This window comes from Capra hircus, chromosome 15 (assembly GCF_001704415.2).
Source record: "Capra hircus breed San Clemente chromosome 15, ASM170441v1, whole genome shotgun sequence".
Taxonomy (NCBI): domain Eukaryota; kingdom Metazoa; phylum Chordata; class Mammalia; order Artiodactyla; family Bovidae; genus Capra; species Capra hircus.
The window spans coordinates 53,041,043-53,062,248 of record NC_030822.1 but is presented as its reverse complement, the minus strand read 5'-3'; the positions used below and the strand labels follow the sequence as shown (position 1 = coordinate 53,062,248).

The window sequence follows — 21,206 nt, the reverse complement described above, 5'->3', positions numbered from 1 at the left end:
AGGATCTGGAGATGGGGGGAGAAGCAGAAAACATGATAGGCAGCCCTGGCTGATCCGTGGCCAGTCTGTGTGATAGTAATTGTGTGTGTGTGTGTGTGCGCGCACACACATGCATGCATGGGTGTATTTGGGGGCTGGGTGTGGCTCTGGGCAGCTGTCCTGGAGATGGCATCTGAGCTGGCTGGGGGCTGGGATTCCCCAGATAGCACAGGGAGCATGGGGGCTCTGGCTGTCGTCTGTACCCTGGAGCAGATGCACAGGGAAATAGCTCCTACCCTCTCTCCCTTGTGAGCAGGAGGGCAGGGTCCCTGGGGCCCTGGGACCCAAGGATTGGTTTAAGGAGGAGAGTCAGAACAGAGGAGGTTTGTCTGGAGCCCTTTTGGAAGAAAGAGGCTGGGACAGCTTTGGGTGAGGTGAGGGTGTGGGACGGTGTGTGTGCTGGGGGGGTGGCGTCGGGAAGGACGAGGCAGGGCCCCCCACTCTCTTCCACGGCCGTAGCTTCTATGTTTTGGCCTTGGCCTAGATGAGAATGCTAGACCCGCCCTGGGGTCTCATCCTGGAAGGGGGACAATGAGCCTGGAGCAGGCAGAGTGGTGGGCCCAGCCTCCTTTAACTCCACTCAGCCTTCCCCCACCGCGCCACCCCACCCCCAGGTGCCTCACCAGCCCTGACCTGCCCCACCTGCCACTTTAAATCTGGAGGCTGCCTGCCCTGCTCCTCCCACCCCAACCGGGCTGCTTATCTGTGTCCTGGGGCAGGGGCGGGGGCGCTGGCCCAGCCTCCTGGGTGCTGAGACTCGGTTCCTGGTTTTCGTGCCATGGAACTGGGCAAGCAGCAGGAGGGAAGCTGGGTAAGTGTCTGAGGGGGTCCTGACCAAACCGTGGTGAGAGACACCAGAGGTGGTGGGATGCCAGGGAGTCAAGGGAGCCTCGGGGAGGCGCCAAGTCTGGGGTGTAATGAGTGGGAGATGGGGCATGCCTGTACTGTCCCGTCTTCACCTCTAAGGGCCCTGGGAGGTGTCTGGGTGGGCTTTGTACAGGGACGGGGCAGATGGAGTGGCTGGGCCAGGGACCCGGGCAGCAGCTCCCCGTGCTGGCAGGGAGCCGAGAGCTGCCAGGAGGTGGCGGGGAGCTGAGACGGGAGTAGGGCCGCGGCAGGGTGTGCGTGCACTGAGCGCCTCGCTGTGTGCACCGTGCCAGGCCCTGTGGGCCCCCACGTCTGCGTCCCAGCCGCGTCTGTGTGGGCGCCCACCTGTCTGTGTGCTAGACTGTGCTTATCCGTGTGAGTGTGTGCCAGTGTGCGTCCGTGCGTGTCAGGGCTGGTGGCTTTGTGTGCGCCTGCCTGTTGCTGCAGGCCGGGGCTCGTGCTGTGTCCTTGTGTGTCAGCGCTGCTGTGTTGGGGTGTCTCTGTGGGTCCCGGCGTCTTTGGATCAACGTGTATCCGTGTCAGCCCGAACACCGGAAGTGTTTGTCTGTTTTCTCACCATGGTCTTTAGTGAGAACGTGCTCACCAGTGTGCGCTCCTGAGTGTGTCCCTGTAAACCCACCTTGGGGCAGAACGAGAAGGGAGACAGGAAGGCAGGAGCTGCTGGTCACCTGGGCAGGGGGCACACAGCCTGGTTCCCCTCGCCTGCCTCGGGGGCACCCGCCCTCCCTCCATCAGCCTCCCCAGACGTTGGGGCCGGGTCTCTCCTGATTTGATTCTGAGTCTGAGCTCCTAGCGACCGCATCCAAGCTCCTGACAAGATGCCGAGCTTGGTTCTGGGCAGCCTCCTGGCCCCAGGACCGTCCGCTCATGCCCTGCTCTGTCTGCCCTCCCAGGAACGCCAGCGCTTGGAGACCATCCTGAACCTGTGCGCCGAGTACAGCCGGGCTGACGGGGGACCTGAGGCCGGGGAGCTGCCCAGCATAGGGGAGGCGGCCGCAGCCTTGGCCCTGGCCGGCCGGAGGCCCTCACGAGGCCTCGCGGCGGGCACTGGGGCCCTGGGGCGCGGCAGCGAGGAGCCTGGAGGCGCCGCCCAGCGCCTGTGGGAGAGTGTGGAGCGCTCGGATGAGGAGAATCTCAAGGAGGAGTGCAGCAGCACTGAGAGCACCCAGCAGGAGGTGGGACCCAGCAGGGGGCTGGAGCGCCGGTCTGTAGCTGGGGGCTGGGGGCCGAGGAGGCAGGCATGCGGTGGGTACCAAGGCCTTGCGAGGGGGCAGTAGCGGAAGTCGGGGACACCCAGGGCTGCAAGGTGTAGAAATGAGGAGGCAAGGAAGAGTGGCAGGTGCTGATGAATCTCCCAAGCCATAAATATGCTTTATGACCTACCTTTCCTCGGGCCCCACCCAGGCCTGGCTCTCAGTGTTGAGTCGTTATTCGCTGTAGCCGAGCCGTGTTGCTCTCCTTATAGGGAGGGGAATTTCCTCCTCTCAGTCCAGCTGCTCCTTCTCAGTGTCCTGAGACACAGCGATCCATTTTCTTAGTCTCGTCCTGGGAGGCTCTAGGCTCCCCCAAGCTGACGGCCCCCCTCCCCTTCAGCACGAGGATGCCCCCGGCGCCAAGCTCCAGGGAGAGGTGCTGGCCCTGGAAGAGGAGCGGGCTCAGGTGCTGGGGCGAGTAGAGCAGCTCAAAGTCCGGGTGAAGGAGCTGGAGCAGCAGCTGCAGGAGTCGGCCCGAGAGGTGAGAGCAAGGGCCCTGGGCGGGACTCCTCCCAGGCTCGGTGATCACCCCAAGCATGGCCTGAGCTGCCCTGAGTGGCCTTGACATGGACCCTGCTGTGGCCTGCAGGCTGAAATGGAGCGGGCGCTGCTGCAGGGGGAGAGGGAGGCTGAGCGGGCGCTGCTGCAGAAAGAGCAGAAGGCGGTGGACCAGCTGCAGGAGAAGCTGGTGACCTTGGAGACGAGCATCCAGAAGGAGAGGGACAAGGTAACCCACAACTTGGCCTGGCTCCGTGCTGGGCGCCAGCGGCCTGGGAGAGGAGGAGAGGGGCTCTTTACCCCTTACCTCATTGTCCATCCCACAGGGGCAGGGGGCCTTGTCCTCAGTGGAAAGTACCAGCGTGGAGGGTGCTGCCAGGGTCTGGGCTGGTGTGTGGGGTCTCCTCTGCCTGGGTTTCTGTTCTCCCTCTGGGTGCCTGGGTACCTGCCGTTCTGGGCCCTCCGTGCCCCTTCTTGGAAGTGTCGAAGCCCCTTCTTGGGTGGTGAGCACTGCTCAGGGGACCGGTGCTGGGGAGTGATTCAGGTCCAGTCCCCACATTGGAGGACATCCCCTCCAAGCAGGGCTCTGGGACTCAGGACATGAACTTTGGGAGATGGCCCTCGAGTCTCTGCTTCCCCTGAGCCTTCAGGATCTGCAGCCTCCCATCCCAGGGGGTCCCAGCTCCTGACCCTGCCCCTTTCAGATTTCCTGCCAGCCTGCAGGGGCCGCTCCATCCCACAGGGGCCGTGCCAGCCACTCCCAAGATGTCCAACAACGTGCCAAAAGCTCCGAAGTGGAGAGGGGCCACCACTTTCTGGACTTGACAGTATTTTTCCAAGAATTAATTTTCCTTCTGGATTTTTTGGAGAGTGTCTTCCTCCTGCCCCTCAATTTTGAAGCTCTTAAAAATTCGTTGACCCTCCCATCCTTTTTTAATTATTTTATTTTTTGAGCTTTGGCTCTGGCCCCCAAAACCACACTCCCAAATTCTGTGCCAAATTAACTCCATGCTTACCAACCAGGCCTGCACTAACGCCCTCTCTAATCACTGTCCTGGGCTCTCCGCATGCCCCTAACTGCCAGTGCCACCCACCCAGGCAGGGCTGAGCCGTGCCTGCTTTTGCACTAACTCCATGGGCACCTGTGTGCCCTTGGCCTCTCCCATCTAATGTTGCCTCCTTCCTTTCTTGGTGTGGGACCCCAGGGTTTTGATCAGAAAGGAATGGACAGCGGGTGCTGCTGAATCTTCTCAAGGGGGCATTGGCAGGAGGGGTCCAAGACTGGGGGAGGCTGGCTTGGCTGAGGAGCCTCTCAGCCTGAAGACCTCCTCTCAGTTGGAAAAGCCAGGGTGTGGCCTCCATGGCCTGTTGGCAGTTTCCTGCACAGAGGAAGGCAGGCTGAGTTCCAGCCATCGTCTGTCTTCCCTCCTGAGCAGAGGGGTAAGGAGGTCAGTGGTGGTGGCATGGCCAGGGAGGCTCTCTGCCACCCAGTGGCTACCCTTCTGAGTTTTCGTCTGGGGCTTCCCAATTGCAGATACTCTAACCAGAGGGTGGGAAGAAGGGGTAGGTCTCTTCCCTATAGGGCATCGTAGGCTGAGTCCAAGCCGGGGGAGGTGCTTGGATCTCAGAAACTGGCCTGATCATGTCCCCCTCTTCTGGATGGGGATGGGAACCTCATGGATCAGAGGGGTGGGTAGAGGAAACAGGAGGACTCCATGGTGATGCTCAGCATTTTAGCAGGAACCTGCTAGCCTCATTTCTCATTGCCCTGGCATTGCCTGGAGGTGTGGACTTTGCCTTCTCTCTGGGCCCAGTTATTTGAGGTGGTGGTGGTGTTGGAGATGGTGGTAGCCACGGTGGCAGCAATGGAGAAGGTTCCCTTAGCTGCCCCACACACACACCCCCGCCTCCGCCCCCGCCCCTAGCCCCAGCCCCTAGCCCCAGCCCCAGCCCCAGCCCCAGCCCCAGCCCATGGCCCCACTCTGGCTTTGGAATCAGTGATCACAGTCTCTCCTCTGCCTGTCCTTCGGAGGGGGTGACTCACCAGCCCCTCCCCTCATCCCCCTTCCCGCCCTCAGAGGTGTCATCTCACCCCAGACAGAGCCATCCACCTCCTCTCTGTACCCACTCCTGGGGCTCCTATTACCATGGCGACGGCCGAACTAATTGCAACCCTCATCCTGCTGAAGTTCAGGCTGCAGAGCCAGCACCCCACCCCCACCCTGGGCAGGAGTGGGGGAGGCTAAGGGGGTTGGGTTGGGGTCCCCTCCACTGCACTGCCGTAGCTTTAACATCCTCGGCTCGCAATTCACACCCAACCCCTGGATTTAACCCTCACCAATTCTACCCTTTTTTTCCAGGGCTAAATTTTGGTCTCTGGGCAAGTGGGAGAAGGGGAGGGGCAGGAGCTGAAGGCTCCAGGTTTGTGATGTGGAACCAGCTTTGGCTTTGAGCGGTTTGGAGAGAAAACAGAGGGCCTCTTCGTAGGACCCACCCCTCGCCAAACCTCTCTAGTTCAGGGGACTCCAAGAGACCAACATTTCTGCCCGGACCCACACCCTTGCTTCGGACGCCGTCGCCTGCACCTGAGTCCGGTCTCGCACCCCGGCTCCTTGCCTTCCCCAGTCTGCACCTCCTCCTCTTGGCTGTCTCCTCTTCCGATCCTGCTGCTCCCCCCACCCCGCCTTCTCGGCTCCCGCCCGCCCGCCCCGCGCCCCGCCCCACCCCGCCCCGCGCCGCCGCGGCCCAGGGCCGGAGTTGAGGAGTGTGTGTTCTGTTTCTCCCCTGTGCCCGCCCCCTCCGCCTCCGGCGACCAGGAGAGGGCGGAGCTGGCCGCGGGACGGAGGCACCTGGAGGCCCGCCAGGCGCTCTACGCCGAGCTCCAGACGCAGCTCGATAACTGCCCCGAGTCAGTGCGGGAACAGTTACAGGAGCAGCTGAGAAGGGTCAGTTTCACCAGCCCCCCTCCCCGCCCCCGAGGGCCGCCCGCCCGGAAGAGAGGAGCGGTGGGCCGGGAGCGCCCGGGCCCTGCAGTACCTGCCAGACGCCAGGGTCGGTGCTGTGGCTTGGAGGGGACAGGGAAGGATGGGGGTTTGGGGATGGAGGTTCTCCTTTCTGCTGCTGCAGGCCGCGCTGCCCGGGAAAGCGGCAGGGCCGAGCGGAGGAAAGAAGACAGGGTGGGGGCAGGGCCCCTCCTCCGTTTCCCCGGGTCCAGCCCCCAGATCTCTCGCCTCTGTGGCCTGGCCTTCCAGGCGCAGAGTGGGATCGTAAGCACCACCCGACCCCCTTTGTCACTGTCATTCAAGGAGGCCGAGGCCCTGGAGACGGAGACGAAGCTCTTCGAGGACTTGGAGTTCCAGCAGCTGGAACGGGAGAGCCGCGTGGAGGAGGAGCGCGAGCTGGCGGGCCAGGGGCTGCTCCGGAGCAAGGCCGAACTGCTCCGCAGCATCGCCAAGAGGAAGGTGCGCCCGCCCCATCCCGGGCACTGCCGGCTTGACCTCGCCTGGCTGAGCCTCGGTCTCATCCTCTGTAAAGCAGGAACAATAACAGGCTCTTGTGAGCATTAAAGGAGATGATGTATGTGGAAACAGCATAGGATGTGGTGATCATAGTAAGCACTCAGAAAACAACAGTAGCCGTTGTTCAGAAGCTCAGACACGCGCCCCCCCCACCCCCTCCCGTGGAAGGTGGATGGGACTCACATTCGGAGCTGGGCACTGGCTGGGCCGGGAAATGAGAGATAGAGATGGTGGACGAGGAGGAGGGGGCTGAGGAGGAGTTGCCCCTTGTGGAGCTCTCTGTCGGATGCTGAAGTGCTGGGACACAGACCTGAGATCTGGATATTAGAGCCAGCCCGGGGTCCTAGAAAGGCATCACTTGGGTTCCAGTCACAGCTCAGCCCTGGTTCAGCTGAGCTGTGAAACAAGGGGCTTGGGTATGGCAACTGTCTTGGTCAAGTCTGGTGCTTTAGTTGCTATAAAATCGACTCCTGATCTCAGCCAGACCTGGACAGGGTGATGGATGAGGATGTGTTAAGCAAGAGTTAGGAAGATGTGGGTGAGGAGACGGGCTCGGGGGGCCCAGGTGTGTTTGTGTACATGTGCACTTTGCCAGGCTGGAGAGAGTAGGTGGGAGGCGAATGCAGTGAGATTGGGGGAAGGGTGTCAAAAAGTGGGGCTTGATGGCTAGTCTGAGTTTGGTGGAAAGTGGGGGAGTCACTGAGCTTCCCCCTAAGTCCAGATCCCTTGCTTCTCTCCCTGAGCTGCTCTGTTTTGCAAATGCATTTGCCTATCAGTGAAATGAGCATAAGGGCACCTGCCTCATAAGAGAGCTAAGTGAAGTAACACATGCAAAGCATTTACCAGTGTTTTTCGGTCCTGACAGGTTCTCAGTAAATGGCAGATCTTGCCCGATTACCACTTGGTCTGCTTCAGTCTGCTTGGACTGACCCCAGATTTAGTACAGCTCCCTTCTTCCCTCCTTTCTCTCCTGTGTCTTGCTCTTCATGGTGCTAGTTTAAGGCCTCCTCTTTCAGGAAGGTCTCCTGGGATAAACACAGCTCGTTTCTACTAGCCCCCATCCTTCTCTCTCACTTAATATCTTTTCATTCCCTTGGCACAAGATTGTTGAGCCAGGCACTACACTAAGCCCTGTTGGGGATATGGAGACAGAAAAAACACTGACTTTGTCCTTGGATCAGACAGCTAGGGTGGGATGGTGGTGATGAGAGATACATATTCACCGGTATAGGCTGCGGTCCATGGGGTCCCAAAGAGTCAGACACGACTGAGCGACTCCCCTTTCACTTTTCACTTTCATGCATTGGAGAAGGAAATGGCAACCCACTCCAGTGTTCTTGCCTGGAGAATCCCAGGGACGGGGGAGCGTGGTGGGCTGCCATCTATGGGGTCACACAGAGTCGGATATGACTGAAGTGTCTTAGCAGCAGCAGCAGCAGTAATCCAAGGCAAATGGTGATATGGAATAATTTGAGCATAGAGCAAGGGGCAAAGAAATTGAGGGATAATCAGGGGAGATGTTGGAGAGAAGATAGCGTTAGGTCTGGTCTTGGAGAAGTAAGCTCCCAATGGGTGGAGAAGACAGGGCAGCATTCCTGGAAAAAGGCCCTGTATAAGGCCGGCCTGGGAGTGGACACCTGAACCGCCAATGGTACAACAGGGCCAAGCTGCGGGCATGCCAAGGGCTCAGGGTGGGAGGGAGGCTGGAAAGCAGGTCCAGGTCCAGGAGCCCTTGAGTGCTGGCTGAGGGGTTTTTGCTTTATCCTGTGATTAGTGAGAAGTCGCTGAAAGATTTTGAGAAAACTGATCTACCCTTATTCATGGATTTAAAGAAAATTATTCGCGTAATATACATTCTGGGCTTTCCTGGTGACTCAGATGTAAAGAATCTGCCTACAAGGCAGGAGACACAGGTTCGATCCCTGGGTCAGGAAGATCACTTGGAGAAGGGAATGGCAACCCACTCCAGTATTCTTACCTGGAGAATTCCATGGACAGAGGAGCCTGGCGGGCTATGGTCCATGGGGTCGCAAAGAGTTGGACACAACTGAGCAACTAACACACAACTAACACACATTCCAAAAAGGCTAGAAAATTCAGACAAACAAACGAATGAACCTCAAAGGCCATTATAGGAAGCTGTTTGTGGGGCGGATCAGAAAGGTAAGAGAGTGGAAATGGGCTGGTGAAAAAAGTTGAGGCCAGGAAAGCAGGGGGCCTGGCTTGGTGTGGTGGCAGTGGGTTGGGGGCTTGGGGTCGGTGCAGGACCATTCAGCATCTCCAGGATTCAGGACCTGTTGACTCTGGGGGCCGGGGGATGAGGGGTTTGAGAACTTTAGTTCTGGCCGGTATGCCTGGTGGCCAGTAAGAGGAGGAGCTGACCACACAGCCTGCGTTTTCTGGGGGTGAGTGGCTGAGTGGAAGTGCAGGTTGATTCCCTTCACCCAAATCCAGGGCCTCTGGGCAGGAGAGACAGCCAGGCCTCACCTTGGGCTGCCTCACCCATTGTTCCCATCCTCTCCAGGAGCGCCTGGTGGTCCTGGACAGTCAGGCTGGGCAGATCCGGTCCCAGGCTGTGCAGGAGTCTGAACGCCTAGCCCGGGATAAGAATGCTGCCCTGCAGCTGCTGCAGAAGGTAGCCCTGTCAGACTGGGAGTGAGGGGGGAGGAGGGCCGGTGCGGGGCTGGGGGAGTGGGAGGTGAGTGCAGGGTGCTGGGTGGAGACTGGCCAGTCGTGTGGGATCCCCCTTTATTTGGGGCTCCTTGCTTCATTCCCACTCCTGATTCTGCCCCTTTGGACTTGCAGGAGAAGGAGAAACTGGCTATGCTGGAAAGAAGATACCACTCGCTCACAGGCGGCCGGCCTTTCCCGAAGACCACGCCCACCCTCAAAGAGGTAACGTGGTTGGGTCAGCCCCAGCCTCATGAGCCCACGGGTCTCCTGGGAGGCTCTGGAGAAACAGGTGGCACCTTCGCCCCAGGGGCTGAGGTCTAGTGTGGGGACGTTTTCCTGAGCTGGAGGGATGCAGCAGGAATGGCTCTGAGGTCTGGGATCGGATCCTCCATGGCCGCTAGCTGCTGCTTTTCAGCTACCTCTCTGGCTCCCAGGAGCCTGCTGATCTTACCGTTTTGGGTGACTGCGTATATCTGGGGGATTCAGGAGCTGTGGGTGGGGAAGATGGCAGCTCAGGATGGGGCCGGGCAGACCCAAGTTGAGGGGAAGTGTGTGGATCTCGGGATCCTGATCTTGGAGCTCCCTGGGCTTCTGTCTAGAGCTGGGCTGTGGGCTCAGACGTGGGCATTGAGGCTCCTCCAGCCTTTCTTCCCTGAGTCTTTGCACGCCTGGCGTGTGAGGTCCCACCTCATGCCTGGCTTTCCGCCTCATTGCACGAGCAAGTTAGGCCTCAGGTAGGGTGGCTGGGCTGAGTGTGAGGGGCGAGGCCCCTCACCCGTACCCTCTCTGTAGGCTGACCTGCTCATCTCCGAGTCCTCAGAGGTGGGGCTGGGGACGGCAGCTCTGGGCCCCTTCCCAGAGTCTTCTCAGGCTGGGGCCTCCTCTGTTCCCTTAATCCCACCTGCTTCCACTCAGCTCTGCCTCAAAGCACAAGAGGTAATCACAGCTCACTGCCTGTCTGCCTGCTTGATGAGCTTCTGCCCGCGACTCCTCCCACTGGCCATGCTGAAGGGCACGTGGCAGTAATCCTTTGGCCAGAGTTTGTGGTTCCATAGGTGCCTGGGCAGCTCATGCAAAAATCAGAGCATCAGTTTGCACATGGTCAGCATGCCATTCATCAGTTGCCACAACACACTGGACCTTCCAGCTCATTTTCCTGTTCTGTGACCCCTGGAGGACAGTCTGCCTCTGGAGCTAGACCAGGGTGGGCTCCCCTGGGTGGGGCAGGCTTAGGATCCTGGGCTTTGATTCCACATGCATTTTGGGTGCCTGCTGTGTTCCCCAGACCTGGATAAACTCAGGATTCTAAGGATATGCTCAGGGAATACAGCAGTGTATGTCTTTCTAACCCACGATCTACCGTGTGAACATCTTTCCAAGTCCTAGCCTTTGCACAGTGGGCCTGTTTATCTGCCTGGGCTTGTAACTGCTCCCTGCTCAGGTCTCTTTCTCAGGGTCCACCTTGCTCAGGCCCTCATGGTGCCTCCAGAGGACCCATGGGGATGGTGTGGCTGGTGCTCAGTAGTGCATGTGTGTGCCCCACTGGGGATGCCCAAGGTGTTGGAGACAGAAGGGTTCTCTGGGAGCTGGGTCCTGATCCCCGGTGGGCTCGTGACTTCTTCATCTACCCCTTGTCCAGGGCAAACTCAGGAATGGGTGATCAGGGGGCCCATTGAGGGCCGCGGCAGGGCCTGGATGCCAGGGCAGCCTCATAAGTGGAGGTCAAGAAGAGCCTTCTCTGGAAGTCCCAGTGGTCAGGACTCTTGCTACTGAGGCTGTGGGTTCAGTGCTTGGTCAGGGAACTAATATCCCACAAGCTGTGCAGTGTGGCCAAAAAAAAAAAAAGACTTCAGATAGTTCTGCCTGCCCTTTTCTGCCCTCCCCCCAACCCCCCTGACAGCCCTCTGTGGCCACAGTGAGCTCCCCACCCCTGCCTTGGATTTTGTGTGGAATGGAGTGTTGGCTCTTTGGCATGAAGTGTGGTGTCTGGTGCCTGGCGGAGTCCTGTTAACCTGTTCTCTGCCCGTCCCTCCCCTCGCACTGGGCGCCCTAGGAGTATGTGAGCCTGGCAGAGGTTCTCCACCTGAGCTCCTGCTTGGACCCCCATGCTTCTGCCACTTCCCCCAGCGCACTCGCTCAGCCCCTGCCCGACAGTGAGGTACCAGCCACCGAGTGAGCCCACCTGTGCCCACGGGCCTGCTCGCGGGTGCCCTGTGTTTCCCCAGGGTGTGGGGCAGGGGGTGGGCAGCAGGGTCTGTTTTCAGCAGTGACGGAGAAGGGCCGCTGGCATAAGGGGAGTTGGGAGCGGTTCCCTCTCTTGCCTTCTCAGCTCCTGAGGGCTTGAGGAGGGAAGGCCTTCCGCTCCAGTGTGAGGGCCTCCTGCTGAGAAGACCCTGGCTTTCCTGGGCTCTGCAGGCCTCCTTGGCTCCGTGCTTGAATCCTACCCTTGGGCAGGGCCACCTCTTGGGTTCCAGTCCCATTAACCTCTTGTATTCCCTCCCGCATCCGGCCTTCCCCCAAGTACGTGACGCTTGAGCAGCTAAAGGCGATGTGGGGCACCTCGCCAGTGCCCACGGCCCCTGCGCTGGGCCTGCCTCCCTGGGCCCCTGCCTCCCAGGACCTGGTTCCCACCACCTGCCTTCCTCCCGCGCTGCCCTCTTCCTCCTCCTTCGCTTCTGTCACGCCTTCGCCCCAGGTTGGTGGTCTGTGTCCCTGCCGCCCGTGCAGCCCACTCGCGGTGTGGCTCTGTGTGTGCTTGCCCCCCACGCAGTGGTGTCTCCGCCCTCGGCCAGCCCCAGGGGCGCGCTGTGTGCCGGGCGGGCTGCGGCTGGCTGGCCTCATGGTTGGCGTAGTCCGTGTCTGTGGTCTGGGAGCTGTGCCCCGTTTCTCTTTGCCTTCAGCACGTTCGTGGCAACGGTTTCTCACTGTGTTTTCTTCTCTTTGTGCTCTCCTTTCTCCCATCCTCCCCGTTTCCCTTGCCTTCCTGTCTCCCCATAATGGCCTGCCTTTACCCTTCCTCCGACCTGGCCCTTTCTTCGCCCTTTCCTCCCTCCTCCTCCTCTCTCCGCTCCCCTCGTTTCTTGATTTCCTGACCTTTTCCTCTCCGTCCTTGCCCCCAACCCCGTCCCCTGTCCTCCTCCCCCGTGCCCCCTCCAGATGGAGAAGCTGCTGCTCCCCGCAGTAGACTTAGAGCAGTGGTACCAGGAGCTGATGGCCGGGCTGGGGACGGGCCCCGCTGCCGCCTCCCCTCGCTCCTCCCCCCCGCCTCTGCCCGCCAAAGCTTCCCGCCAGCTGCAGGTAACCCCTCCCTACTGCCCAGCCCTGCTCCTCTCGGCTCTGGGTACCTCCTTCAGACCCTTCAGCTGCACAGATGATGGGGGATTAATCCAGCCGGTGCAGCAAGGGCTTCTGGACCCCGAGCGGGAAGTGAGGGTCCCCTCGAGGGCGGCCGTCCTGGCCCTCGGGGCACGGAGGGCCAGCCTCCCGAATCCGAGGGTGATGCGCTGGATGGTCCGACGGAAGGGGGCTCGGCGAGCGGCAGGGCCTGTGCGGCACTCAGCACACCCACTCTGTCCTAGGCAGCTCTCACCCCGGAGCTTCTCGCCCAGTCCTCACATGCTCCTGAGCCTGTTGCCCCTGGCACTTGTGTGTCCTGGGAGAGTCGCCGGTCTTTGTTCTCCTGGTCTCCCCAGGGATGACTCTCGGAGGCAGGAGAGAGTGGGTCAGAGACTCTCAGATGACAGCCTTGAGTTCATGCCCCGGACTCAGAGTCGCCATGAGGGGTCTACTGGAGCCCCAAGCAAGCTGCTGACCGTGGTGTGGGGCAGGGTGTTCAGGCAGTCTTCTGCCCCAGGTTCCACTCCAGTGACCGGCCACGGTGCCTGATCAACCCCCTGCCCCCGCCCACTCAAGATTCGTTCCTAGAGTGAAGACATGGCACCTCGAAGACTGGTCTCAGCTGAAATTCCACGTTCCCTTTAGAAGGTGTTGGCATGGCCCTTCTATTTTGTGCCCAGCTGGGTTGAGGTTTTTACATGTTTTGATTCACGTAATCTCTACCACAGGCCTTTGAGGTAGATAACGAGAACTCTCATTTCACAGATCAAGCACTTGGGCCCACAGCAGATAAGTAATCTCTCCAAGGCCGCACAGCTAGGAAGTGGCAGGGGCAACACGGAGAGTCAGGGTTCCTGACTCCAAAGACTGCTGAGAGGGAGGCTGGCAGTTATTTAGCCTAGCCCTGCCCCCTCCTTCTGCAGATAAGGAGGCCGAGGCCCAGAGTGGGGAGGTGCGTGGCCCAAGGTCACCTACGCCGTTAGTTGGCAGAGCTGGGACCAGAGGGAGCCTTGGCCTCCAGTCGGCCTCCTGTAGAACTCAGCCTGTCGGTGTGAACTCCTCATGTGGGTTGATTTACAGTCCTTTCTACCATGCGGGGTTGGCCCCAAGAAGGAACAGCCTGGAAAGGAGGCTTGGCAGCCCCCAGGAACGTCTGCCCACTGGGCTGGCCCCGGAGGCTCAGTGCTGTGGTCATCGAGAGACCGAGGCCTCAGGGGCCTGGTGCTGGGCACCTTGGATCCCAGCCCGCTCGGTGCCATGGAAGTGATGCCCGGTGGGGGAGCCAGAGGTCCCTTAGCACATGCCACCTCACCCCTCCAGGTTTACCGCTCCAAGATGGACGGCGAGGCCACCAGCCCCCTGCCCCGCACCCGCAGTGGGCCGCTCCCCTCCTCCTCTGGCTCGTCTTCCTCCTCCTCCCAGCTCAGTGTGGCTACCTTGGGCCGCAGCCCCTCACCCAAGGTCTGAGAACAGTGGGTGGGCTGCGTGTGGTGGTGGTGGTGGTTGGGGGATGGGTTTGGAGATGGCCACACTAGGGAGGGACCACAGCTATCCACGAAGCCTTGTGGGTGGGTGGGTGTCTTCTGAGCCTCAGGTCCCAGTGCCCCGTTTCCTCTGCCCGCCCCCCCCCCCCCCCCCCCCGCAGAGCACTCTGCTCGCCCAGAACGGCACCAGCAGCCTTCCTCGCAACCTGGCAGCCACATTGCAGGACATCGAGACCAAGCGCCAGCTGGCCCTGCAGCAGAAGGGTGAGTGGCCGCCGCGCCAGCCCACTTGCTGTCCCAGGGCCCCTGGACATCTGCCACACCCTGTCACCCTAGCTTATCCACGCCCACACCCTTCCCAGGATATGTTCCCTTTACATGGGGAGCAAAAGGGATCTGGATTAGAGACCTAAAGAAGAGAGACTGCTGGAGGTTTATCCAAAGGCTAAGGGGCAGGGGACTCAGGGTAGCCGGGCTGTGGCGTCTTTTCTAGAGAGCCCAGCAAGTAAGGGGAGTGCTTGTTGACCTGAGTAGAACTAGACATTGCCTATCTGGAGGCAGGGGGTTGGACCTGACGACCTCCAGGAGCGCTTCCCTAACACGTTAGTTCGTGGGAACACCGGTTGCTCGTGTGCATTTTGGTTGTTTCGAAAGCCCATGTCTGTGCCTCTCTCTCCTCTCATCCCCTCTGTGTCTCTGCCCTGCCCTCTGCCCGGGGGCCCCCCCACTCCAGTCGAGTCGCTTCCTGCCGAGCCCCTCCCAACCGACGACCCAGCAGGTAGAGCGTTGGTCACTGAGGGCATTGCTTTGGCCGGGCGACCCCTGCCCGGGCCTCCGCATGATGGATTCTGCCCAGGCCCCCTCTGCCCGCGGGCAAGACCCCCAGGCTGAGCTGGGCTGGGGTGTCGGGTTGGCCTTGTGAGCTCTCCTGCCGCAGCGGAGCTCCGCCTCTCTCCCCTCCCTCCTTTCCTGCGCGCTCCTGCTTCTGCATTGCCGCGGGGTGTGCACTGATGAGGGTGCTCGGGCTGCCGGCACCCCTTCCTCCCCTCAGCAGCAGGGTTGGGAGCATGCGCCCTGCCCACCTGTTCAGGCCTGGGTTGTGAGCTGGAGCCACTGGGCCATCATGCCGCCGGGGCGCCCCCCGGGCAGGTTTGGGGCCCCGTGTGGACTCAGCATGCGGTGAGGATGCTGAAGCCAGACCGCACGGCTGTGGTCAGTTGTGCGGGCGATGAAGCCAGGGCAGCCGGACCCAGAGCTGCGGGGGCTTCGGGGAAGCTGGTGGGGGGCGAGGGGGCTGCTCCGTGTTACCTCTCCCCGCTCGCTGCCTCCCTCCGTCTGTAGTGCTGCTGGTGTCCTCCCTGGCTGGGTGGGGTGCCCACCGTGACATTCCCCCCCTCCCCCCCCCCCACGCAGGACAGCAGGTGATCGAGGAACAGCGGCGGCGGCTGGCGGAGCTGAAGCAGAAGGCAGCGGCTGAGGCGCAGTGCCAGTGGGACGCCCTGCACGGGGCGGCGCCCTTTCCCACCGGGCCTGCGGGTTTCCCGCCGCTTATGCACCACTCCATCCTGCACCACCTGCCGGCCTCCCGGGAGAGAGGCGAGGAGGGTGAGCACGCCTACGACACGCTGAGCCTGGAGAGCTCCGACAGCATGGAGACCAGCATCTCCACGGGGGGCAACTCTGTCTGCTCCCCGGACAACATGTCCAGGTACCGCCTGGCTGCTGATGGGTGTGGCCTCTGTCCTCCCCACGCCGGGGCCTCCACCTCCACCAGCTGCCTCCTCCCCCGCCTCCCTCCCCAGTGCCAGCGGCCTGGACATGGGGAAGATTGAGGAAATGGAGAAGATGCTGAAAGAAGCTCACGCGGAGAAGAGCCGACTGATGGAGTCGAGGGTGAGGCAGACCTGGGCCCTGGGGCTGGCCTCTGCCCGCTGAGGGCCTCCTCCCCTCCCGAGGCCTCTTCCCCACATTGTTCTCACCACAGTCCCTGAGGAAGAGAGTGTTTTCCAAGCCTAGGTTCCTCAAGTTGGGGATCAGGAGGCTTGGCAAGATGACAAGTTTCACAGCCCTTAGGAAAAGGGGAGGAGCACGGTAACCATTGTCCAGCTGTGAATTTCCTGCACGGGAACTTCCAGTCTTTGTTCGTTTCTGGAGACCTTTGGCCACCAAGAAAATTTTGATGCCTGTCTACCTGAGTGCCAGGTCACTCCTTTTGGAGATGGTTGGGAATTGGGGCTTGAAGGATGAGGACAGAGAGAAGGCAGATATCCAAGCCAGAGCAGAGGTGTTGGCTGCAGGCACGTTACAGTCCCTGCCGGTGGACCTGGGCTGGGACACAGCCAGGCTGGGGAAACCGTGCCCAGGGAGAAGGCTGAGTAAAGAATCCTGAAGACGTTCGGTCTCTACTATCCGGGGCTCTCTCTGTGTCTGGAGAGGAGAGTGGGGCCCTGGGAGCAGGAGACCAACCGGGAAAGAAAGCCTCTTTATCTTAAACTCCCTTGAAAGGAGGGCACATTTGCAAACATCTCTTGGCAAAAGGAGAAAAAGGAGATTTCTCTAAATTCTGAGCTGGGAAGAAATGGTAGATGGGAGTTAGTCATGTGAAGGTTGTTACCGGTGTTGAAGACATACAACATCACCTATGTGCTCTGTATTTAATGATTTGTTTTAATGACTTAAAATCTTTTGATAATGGCTTTCATAAGTTCTTTTTTTTTTCCATAAAATCTGAAGGTCAACTGTGAATGTTTGGAGTTTCAAAGGGCCTTCACTTAGTGATTAGGGCAGGATTGCTGAATCCATTCGATGTCAGAAAAAGTTGTTTCAATAACCCATGTCCTAGGAATTCAGATACAGATTTTAAAAGCCCCTCCCCTTTTTCTTTAATTGAGTGCTTCCATCCTGCCAGCATCAGTGATGGACATTTACCTACACGATTGCATTTAATTTTCCCTGCAGTCCAAAGGAGTAGGCACTCTTGGCCGCATCTTATAGAGGCTTAGGGAGTTTGGCGGGGTCCGGCGCTCACAGTGGTGGTAGAACCAGGGTTTGAAGGCAGGGTGGTCTCACTTTAAAGCATTTACCCTTGTCAGCACGGTCCCTGGAGAGGAGGGTGGGCTTGGAGTACCACGGCCCCTCAAACCAGGCTGCCCTCTGAGGTGGGTGTCTCCTGTAGCTCTGGCCCGGCCCAAGGAGGGGTGTTGGGGCTTGGAGTTAAGAGGGCAGCCGTGGGCACTGAGCCCCAGCCTTGGGTGCAGGAACGTGAGATGGAGCTGAGGCGGCAGGCCCTGGAGGAGGAGCGGAGGCGGCGGGAGCAGGTTGAACGGAGGCTGCAGAGCGAGAGCGCCCGGAGGCAGCAGCTCGTGGAGAAGGAGGTCAAGATGCGGGAGAAGCAGTTCTCGCAGGTGAGTGGGTGTGGGGTTGGGGTGGGGCTGTGGAGGGGTCTGGATAGCCCAGGGTACCCATGCTGGGCGGTGGAGCCTGTTCTCTCCAGGAAGTTTTGCCCAAGCAGGATTCTACCTGCGACTTGCTTGGCCCTGAAGAACAGGACCCACTAGGGTCTGTTCAGGCCGGGGTGTGTGTGTGTGTGTGTGTGTGTCTGTGTGTCTGTGTGTCTGTGTGTCTGTGTGTGTCTGTGTGTGTCTGTGTCTGTGTCTGTGTCTGTGTGTGTCTGTGACTGTGTGTGTCTGTGGGGGTGTGGCAGGCCACCCTGTAGAGATGAGGGTCTGCGCAGGCCTTCCAGAGGTGGGAGCCGTGTCCAGATCAGGGTCTCCCCTCGGCCTCTCTCTGGGGCCTCGTGGGTCTGCCGCATGTCCCTTCCTGCATCCCCGTGCCCTCCTGCGCCGAGTGTTTGGTGTCTGTCCTGGCCTCACTGCACCAGACCTTTCGGCTCTCGGCCTCACTGCCAGCGGCTGAACTCACCCTGACTTGTGGTTTACGTCTCCAAAAGAGAATTGTAGCTGCTTCTCCCTGGGACCAGAACCCCATCCTTACACAGAATCCAGCCCGGGTGTGTTTCATTACCTGGGAGCCTTGAGCAGAAGAGTTGAAGGCAGAAGGAGAAGTTAGGTTAGGCAGGAAAATCTACCTGCATTTCCAGGCCCAGATCCTGGGCCCGCGGGAGAGCCCGTGAGACTCAGACAGGCCATCCCTTCCTGTGGGGTCTCCATGGGCCTCCCCAGGGGTGGGGGGTCCTACCCCACAGTGACCAGTGATCGCAGCTCCTTGATTTCCTAATGGTGCAGTGACATAAATTCGAAGGGTTAGATTGTCTGATTTGAGAATTCAGAAATGATGAGAAACTCTGGGAGTTTCGCCTTGGTGCTTGGAATCGTTGTCGTATGCCTAGTTCCCGTTTCCTGTCTCTGGTCTCTCAGGGACTCAACTTCTCTACCCGCTGCCCTGGGGCTCAGGTGGGGCTACAGAGGCCACCAGCTTTGGGAAAGCCAGTGGAGTCGGCTCATCATTTCCGGGCACCTCCGGAAAGTTGAACGTTTTGTTTCTTCTTTAAATAATCTATGGTATTTCCTTTTCATACCATTCTAACATTCTTCCTAGAAATGAAGAGTAGGAAAAAAATTCCTGTTGACTGAAAATTCTAGATAAGAATCAGAAATTTTGAGGTGGAACAGACCTCAGAGATGGTCTAGTTCAAAGCCCTTGTTTACACATGAGGACCCAAACAAAGCCCCCCCTGGGAAGGCCAGGCTTCATACTGGGCTTTTCTTCCAAGACTGCATCCTTTTGCTTTGTTGCATTTAGGACAGGAGGGGCAGGGACAGGATAGGGGCAGCTGTGTCTGGGAAACTGAGGCATAGAGCCTTTCAGCAGTTTGCCCATGCCTGGCTGGAGTCAGCACAGGCGCACCAGGTCCCTGCTTGGGCCAAAGCCCCATGAAACCAGAGTGACAGAGTAGGGGTTCAGGACTGAAGCCGAGGGGCCTGGGAAAGGGAATGACAGGAGGGAACAGCCCCTACTCATCCTGCTCTCTGTCCCCAGGCACGACCCCTGACCCGTTACCTGCCAATCCGGAAGGAAGACTTTGACCTGAAGACCCACATCGAGTCGTCGGGCCACGGTGTGGATACCTGTCTGCACGTGGTGCTCAGCAGCAAGGTACAGGCATGTGGAGCTCGGGGGGGCTTGGTGGGGACCCCACGGTCAGAAGACCCTCCTGGGTCCTTGGAAGAATGGCCTCAGCTCCTGCCCTAATACCAGTGGTCTCTGTCCTGGGACAGGCGTGCTGGCTTGAAGAGCCCCGCTGTGAATATAGGCACAGGTGACGGGCTGACATTGCTGCTCAGAGAAGAAGGTATAGGGGGCTGTGCATTTGGGTCCTGCCTCACCCCTGCCTCCCACCAGGTCTGCCGTGGCTACTTGGTCAAGATGGGCGGCAAGATCAAGTCATGGAAGAAGCGCTGGTTTGTCTTTGACCGGCTCAAGCGCACCCTTTCCTATTACGTGGGTGAGTTCCCCCTAGACTGCCCCGGAGCTAGGACCCCTGGGCTCTGTCACCCAGAAGCTTCCAAGTGGGGGCCAGGGCCTTGAGCTGGGTCTTGTTCTCCTCTCTCTGAAAATGTACAAGGCTCACCTCGTTGGCTTTGTTCAACCATTCATTTTTTTTCCAGCAGTATTACTGAGCATCTAGTAAGTCCCAGGAAGCATCTTAGGCTCTGATGATAAGCAAGGGGGCCACAGCCCTCCCCACTGGAGCCTGTTGCTGGGACACAAACAGTGAACAAAGAATGATGGGGGTGCTGTAGGGCACCCCAGATGCTGTGCGTGCATGGAGTCCTGTGGATCCCTCTTGGGCAAGTTCCCACAGAGACTCTGAGATAAGCAGCTGAGCATGCCTGGGGGCAGCACCCCCCAGCTATCCTGCTCTCTCAGCACTCTGCACCCAGCCTCCAGCTTGGTTTCCCAGCCCTGGAGTTCCCTCTGGACAGTTCCCACTTGGAGGCTAGAATGTTATATCATAGCCTCGTCAGGACAGGCTGTGCTACAGAAACAACCCCATCCTAAGATCTCAGGAGCTCAGAACCAAAGTTCTTCTTACTCCTGATCTGTATCCATGTTCGTCATGGGTTGGTGGGGGTCTGCCCCGTGTCGATTCTTTCTCTGCTTCAGAGCATGCCTTTCTGGAACACTGCTGGCTGCAGTGGCAGAGGGTAAAGAGAAATGTGATTGGGTTTGCACTGGGTTAAATTCCCCAGCTGGAGTCTGTCCCCAGGTCACTAGCAGGCCTGTTCAGCCAGTCACCCAGCCCCACCCAACCACAAAGCCAGGAGAGCCGTCCTGCTCAGCGCTGGGAGGGAAAGGGCCAGAAGTGTGTGGTGCTGGAGTCCTGCAGCCTGGGGCACCTGGCTTCCCCCACTGAACTGGTCCCCAGACAAATGCCGTCTCTTCCAGGAAGCCCTCCCCGCCCACCTGGGCCCTGGGTGAGGGGAGGCTTACGGGTGTCCCCATGTTTCCACCTAGGGTGGAAATGGACTTTGTCAGGCCTGGGAGGACAACTCCATCTTAGGCACGTTGAGGTTGAAGTGCCCCTGGGGCATCTAAGGTTATGAGAAGGGTCAGGGTTAGAGGCAGAGTGAAAGTCGAAGCTGTTGGACTAATAATAATGATGATGGTAGCAGATCATACTTACTGCACACGTGTATGGCCAGATGCTGTGCTCAGCCTTCCACATGTATCGTCTCATTTAATCATCATCATAATCTTGTGAAGGAAGCACTGGTTTTACACCTGTTTTGCAGATGAGGAAAATTAAGCACAGAGAGGCTAAGTAACTTGCCTAAGGTGTCTCAGCAGCTGAGAGGCAGAGCTAAGACTGAGCTTGGACAGTTAGACTTCAGAGAAGAGGGAGAGACAGAGCTGCACCCCAGGGCAGGGCCACCCTTGTGAGGGAGAAGGAGAAGGAGGCTGCAGTAAAGCAGGGTGCAGGAGGCGGGAAGTCACAGGCCAGGTGCTGAGCTGGCGCTTGGCATGTGTGACCTTCCTTCATGTCCATGAAACCAACCGGGGAGGGGAGGGCAGGGCAGAAATGGAGAAGGCAGAGGAGTGGATGTGTGCCTGCCAGCAGGGGCTGTCATGGAATAAAAAAATATAATTTACGGAAGAAATTGAGACATTGTGGTGATGATGGACACTGCAGAAAGGCCAAGGGTAATGTGCACCCAAAGGCCATTCGATTCAACGATTGGATCTTGGTGAGAGAACGGTTTCCACTGTGTGCTGGGCGGGAGCCAGATTGCACACAATCCATCGAGGATAGGTAGGCGGCGAGGAAGCGGAGGCAGGAATGTGTTACTATTTCCAGTGAAGGAAGAGCCAGGAAAGAACAGAATGCTGCCGTTCTCCCTGGCCTTCCTGGATCCTGCTCCCTCCTCCTCCGTGAAACCCCTCCCTTCTACAGGGTCCACATCAGAAAGCACCTCTGTGAAGCCCCACCTCACTGGGAGTGGTTCCTGCCCTCCTCTGGGTAACTCCTGCGTCACACAGGGTCCCTCTGCCATGTG

The 21,206-nt window shown here is 59.2% G+C and overlaps 1 protein-coding gene across 3 annotated transcripts in view; it reads left to right on the top strand.

Annotated features, from left to right (window-relative positions):
• PHLDB1 (pleckstrin homology like domain family B member 1) overlaps window positions 1-21,206 on the top strand; it is a 49,012-nt gene that overhangs the window by 19,695 nt on the left and 8,111 nt on the right. Inside the window, exons 7-25 of one of the 3 annotated variants that reach the window (XM_018059710.1) lie at window positions 1,821-2,102; window positions 2,521-2,661; window positions 2,770-2,907; window positions 5,495-5,623; window positions 5,984-6,139; window positions 8,721-8,831; window positions 9,002-9,091; window positions 9,662-9,805; window positions 10,923-11,027; window positions 11,391-11,564; window positions 12,026-12,166; window positions 13,526-13,666; window positions 13,851-13,953; window positions 14,423-14,467; window positions 15,103-15,397; window positions 15,492-15,582; window positions 16,947-17,093; window positions 18,688-18,804; window positions 19,051-19,153. In XM_018059710.1, coding sequence (XP_017915199.1) covers window positions 1,821-2,102; window positions 2,521-2,661; window positions 2,770-2,907; window positions 5,495-5,623; window positions 5,984-6,139; window positions 8,721-8,831; window positions 9,002-9,091; window positions 9,662-9,805; window positions 10,923-11,027; window positions 11,391-11,564; window positions 12,026-12,166; window positions 13,526-13,666; window positions 13,851-13,953; window positions 14,423-14,467; window positions 15,103-15,397; window positions 15,492-15,582; window positions 16,947-17,093; window positions 18,688-18,804; window positions 19,051-19,153 — 2,653 coding nt within the window. The remainder of the gene's footprint in view (window positions 1-1,820; window positions 2,103-2,520; window positions 2,662-2,769; window positions 2,908-5,494; window positions 5,624-5,983; window positions 6,140-8,720; window positions 8,832-9,001; window positions 9,092-9,661; window positions 9,806-10,922; window positions 11,028-11,390; window positions 11,565-12,025; window positions 12,167-13,525; window positions 13,667-13,850; window positions 13,954-14,422; window positions 14,468-15,102; window positions 15,398-15,491; window positions 15,583-16,946; window positions 17,094-18,687; window positions 18,805-19,050; window positions 19,154-21,206) is intronic. The other 2 variants (XM_018059711.1, XM_018059712.1) reach the window with 2 other exon arrangements.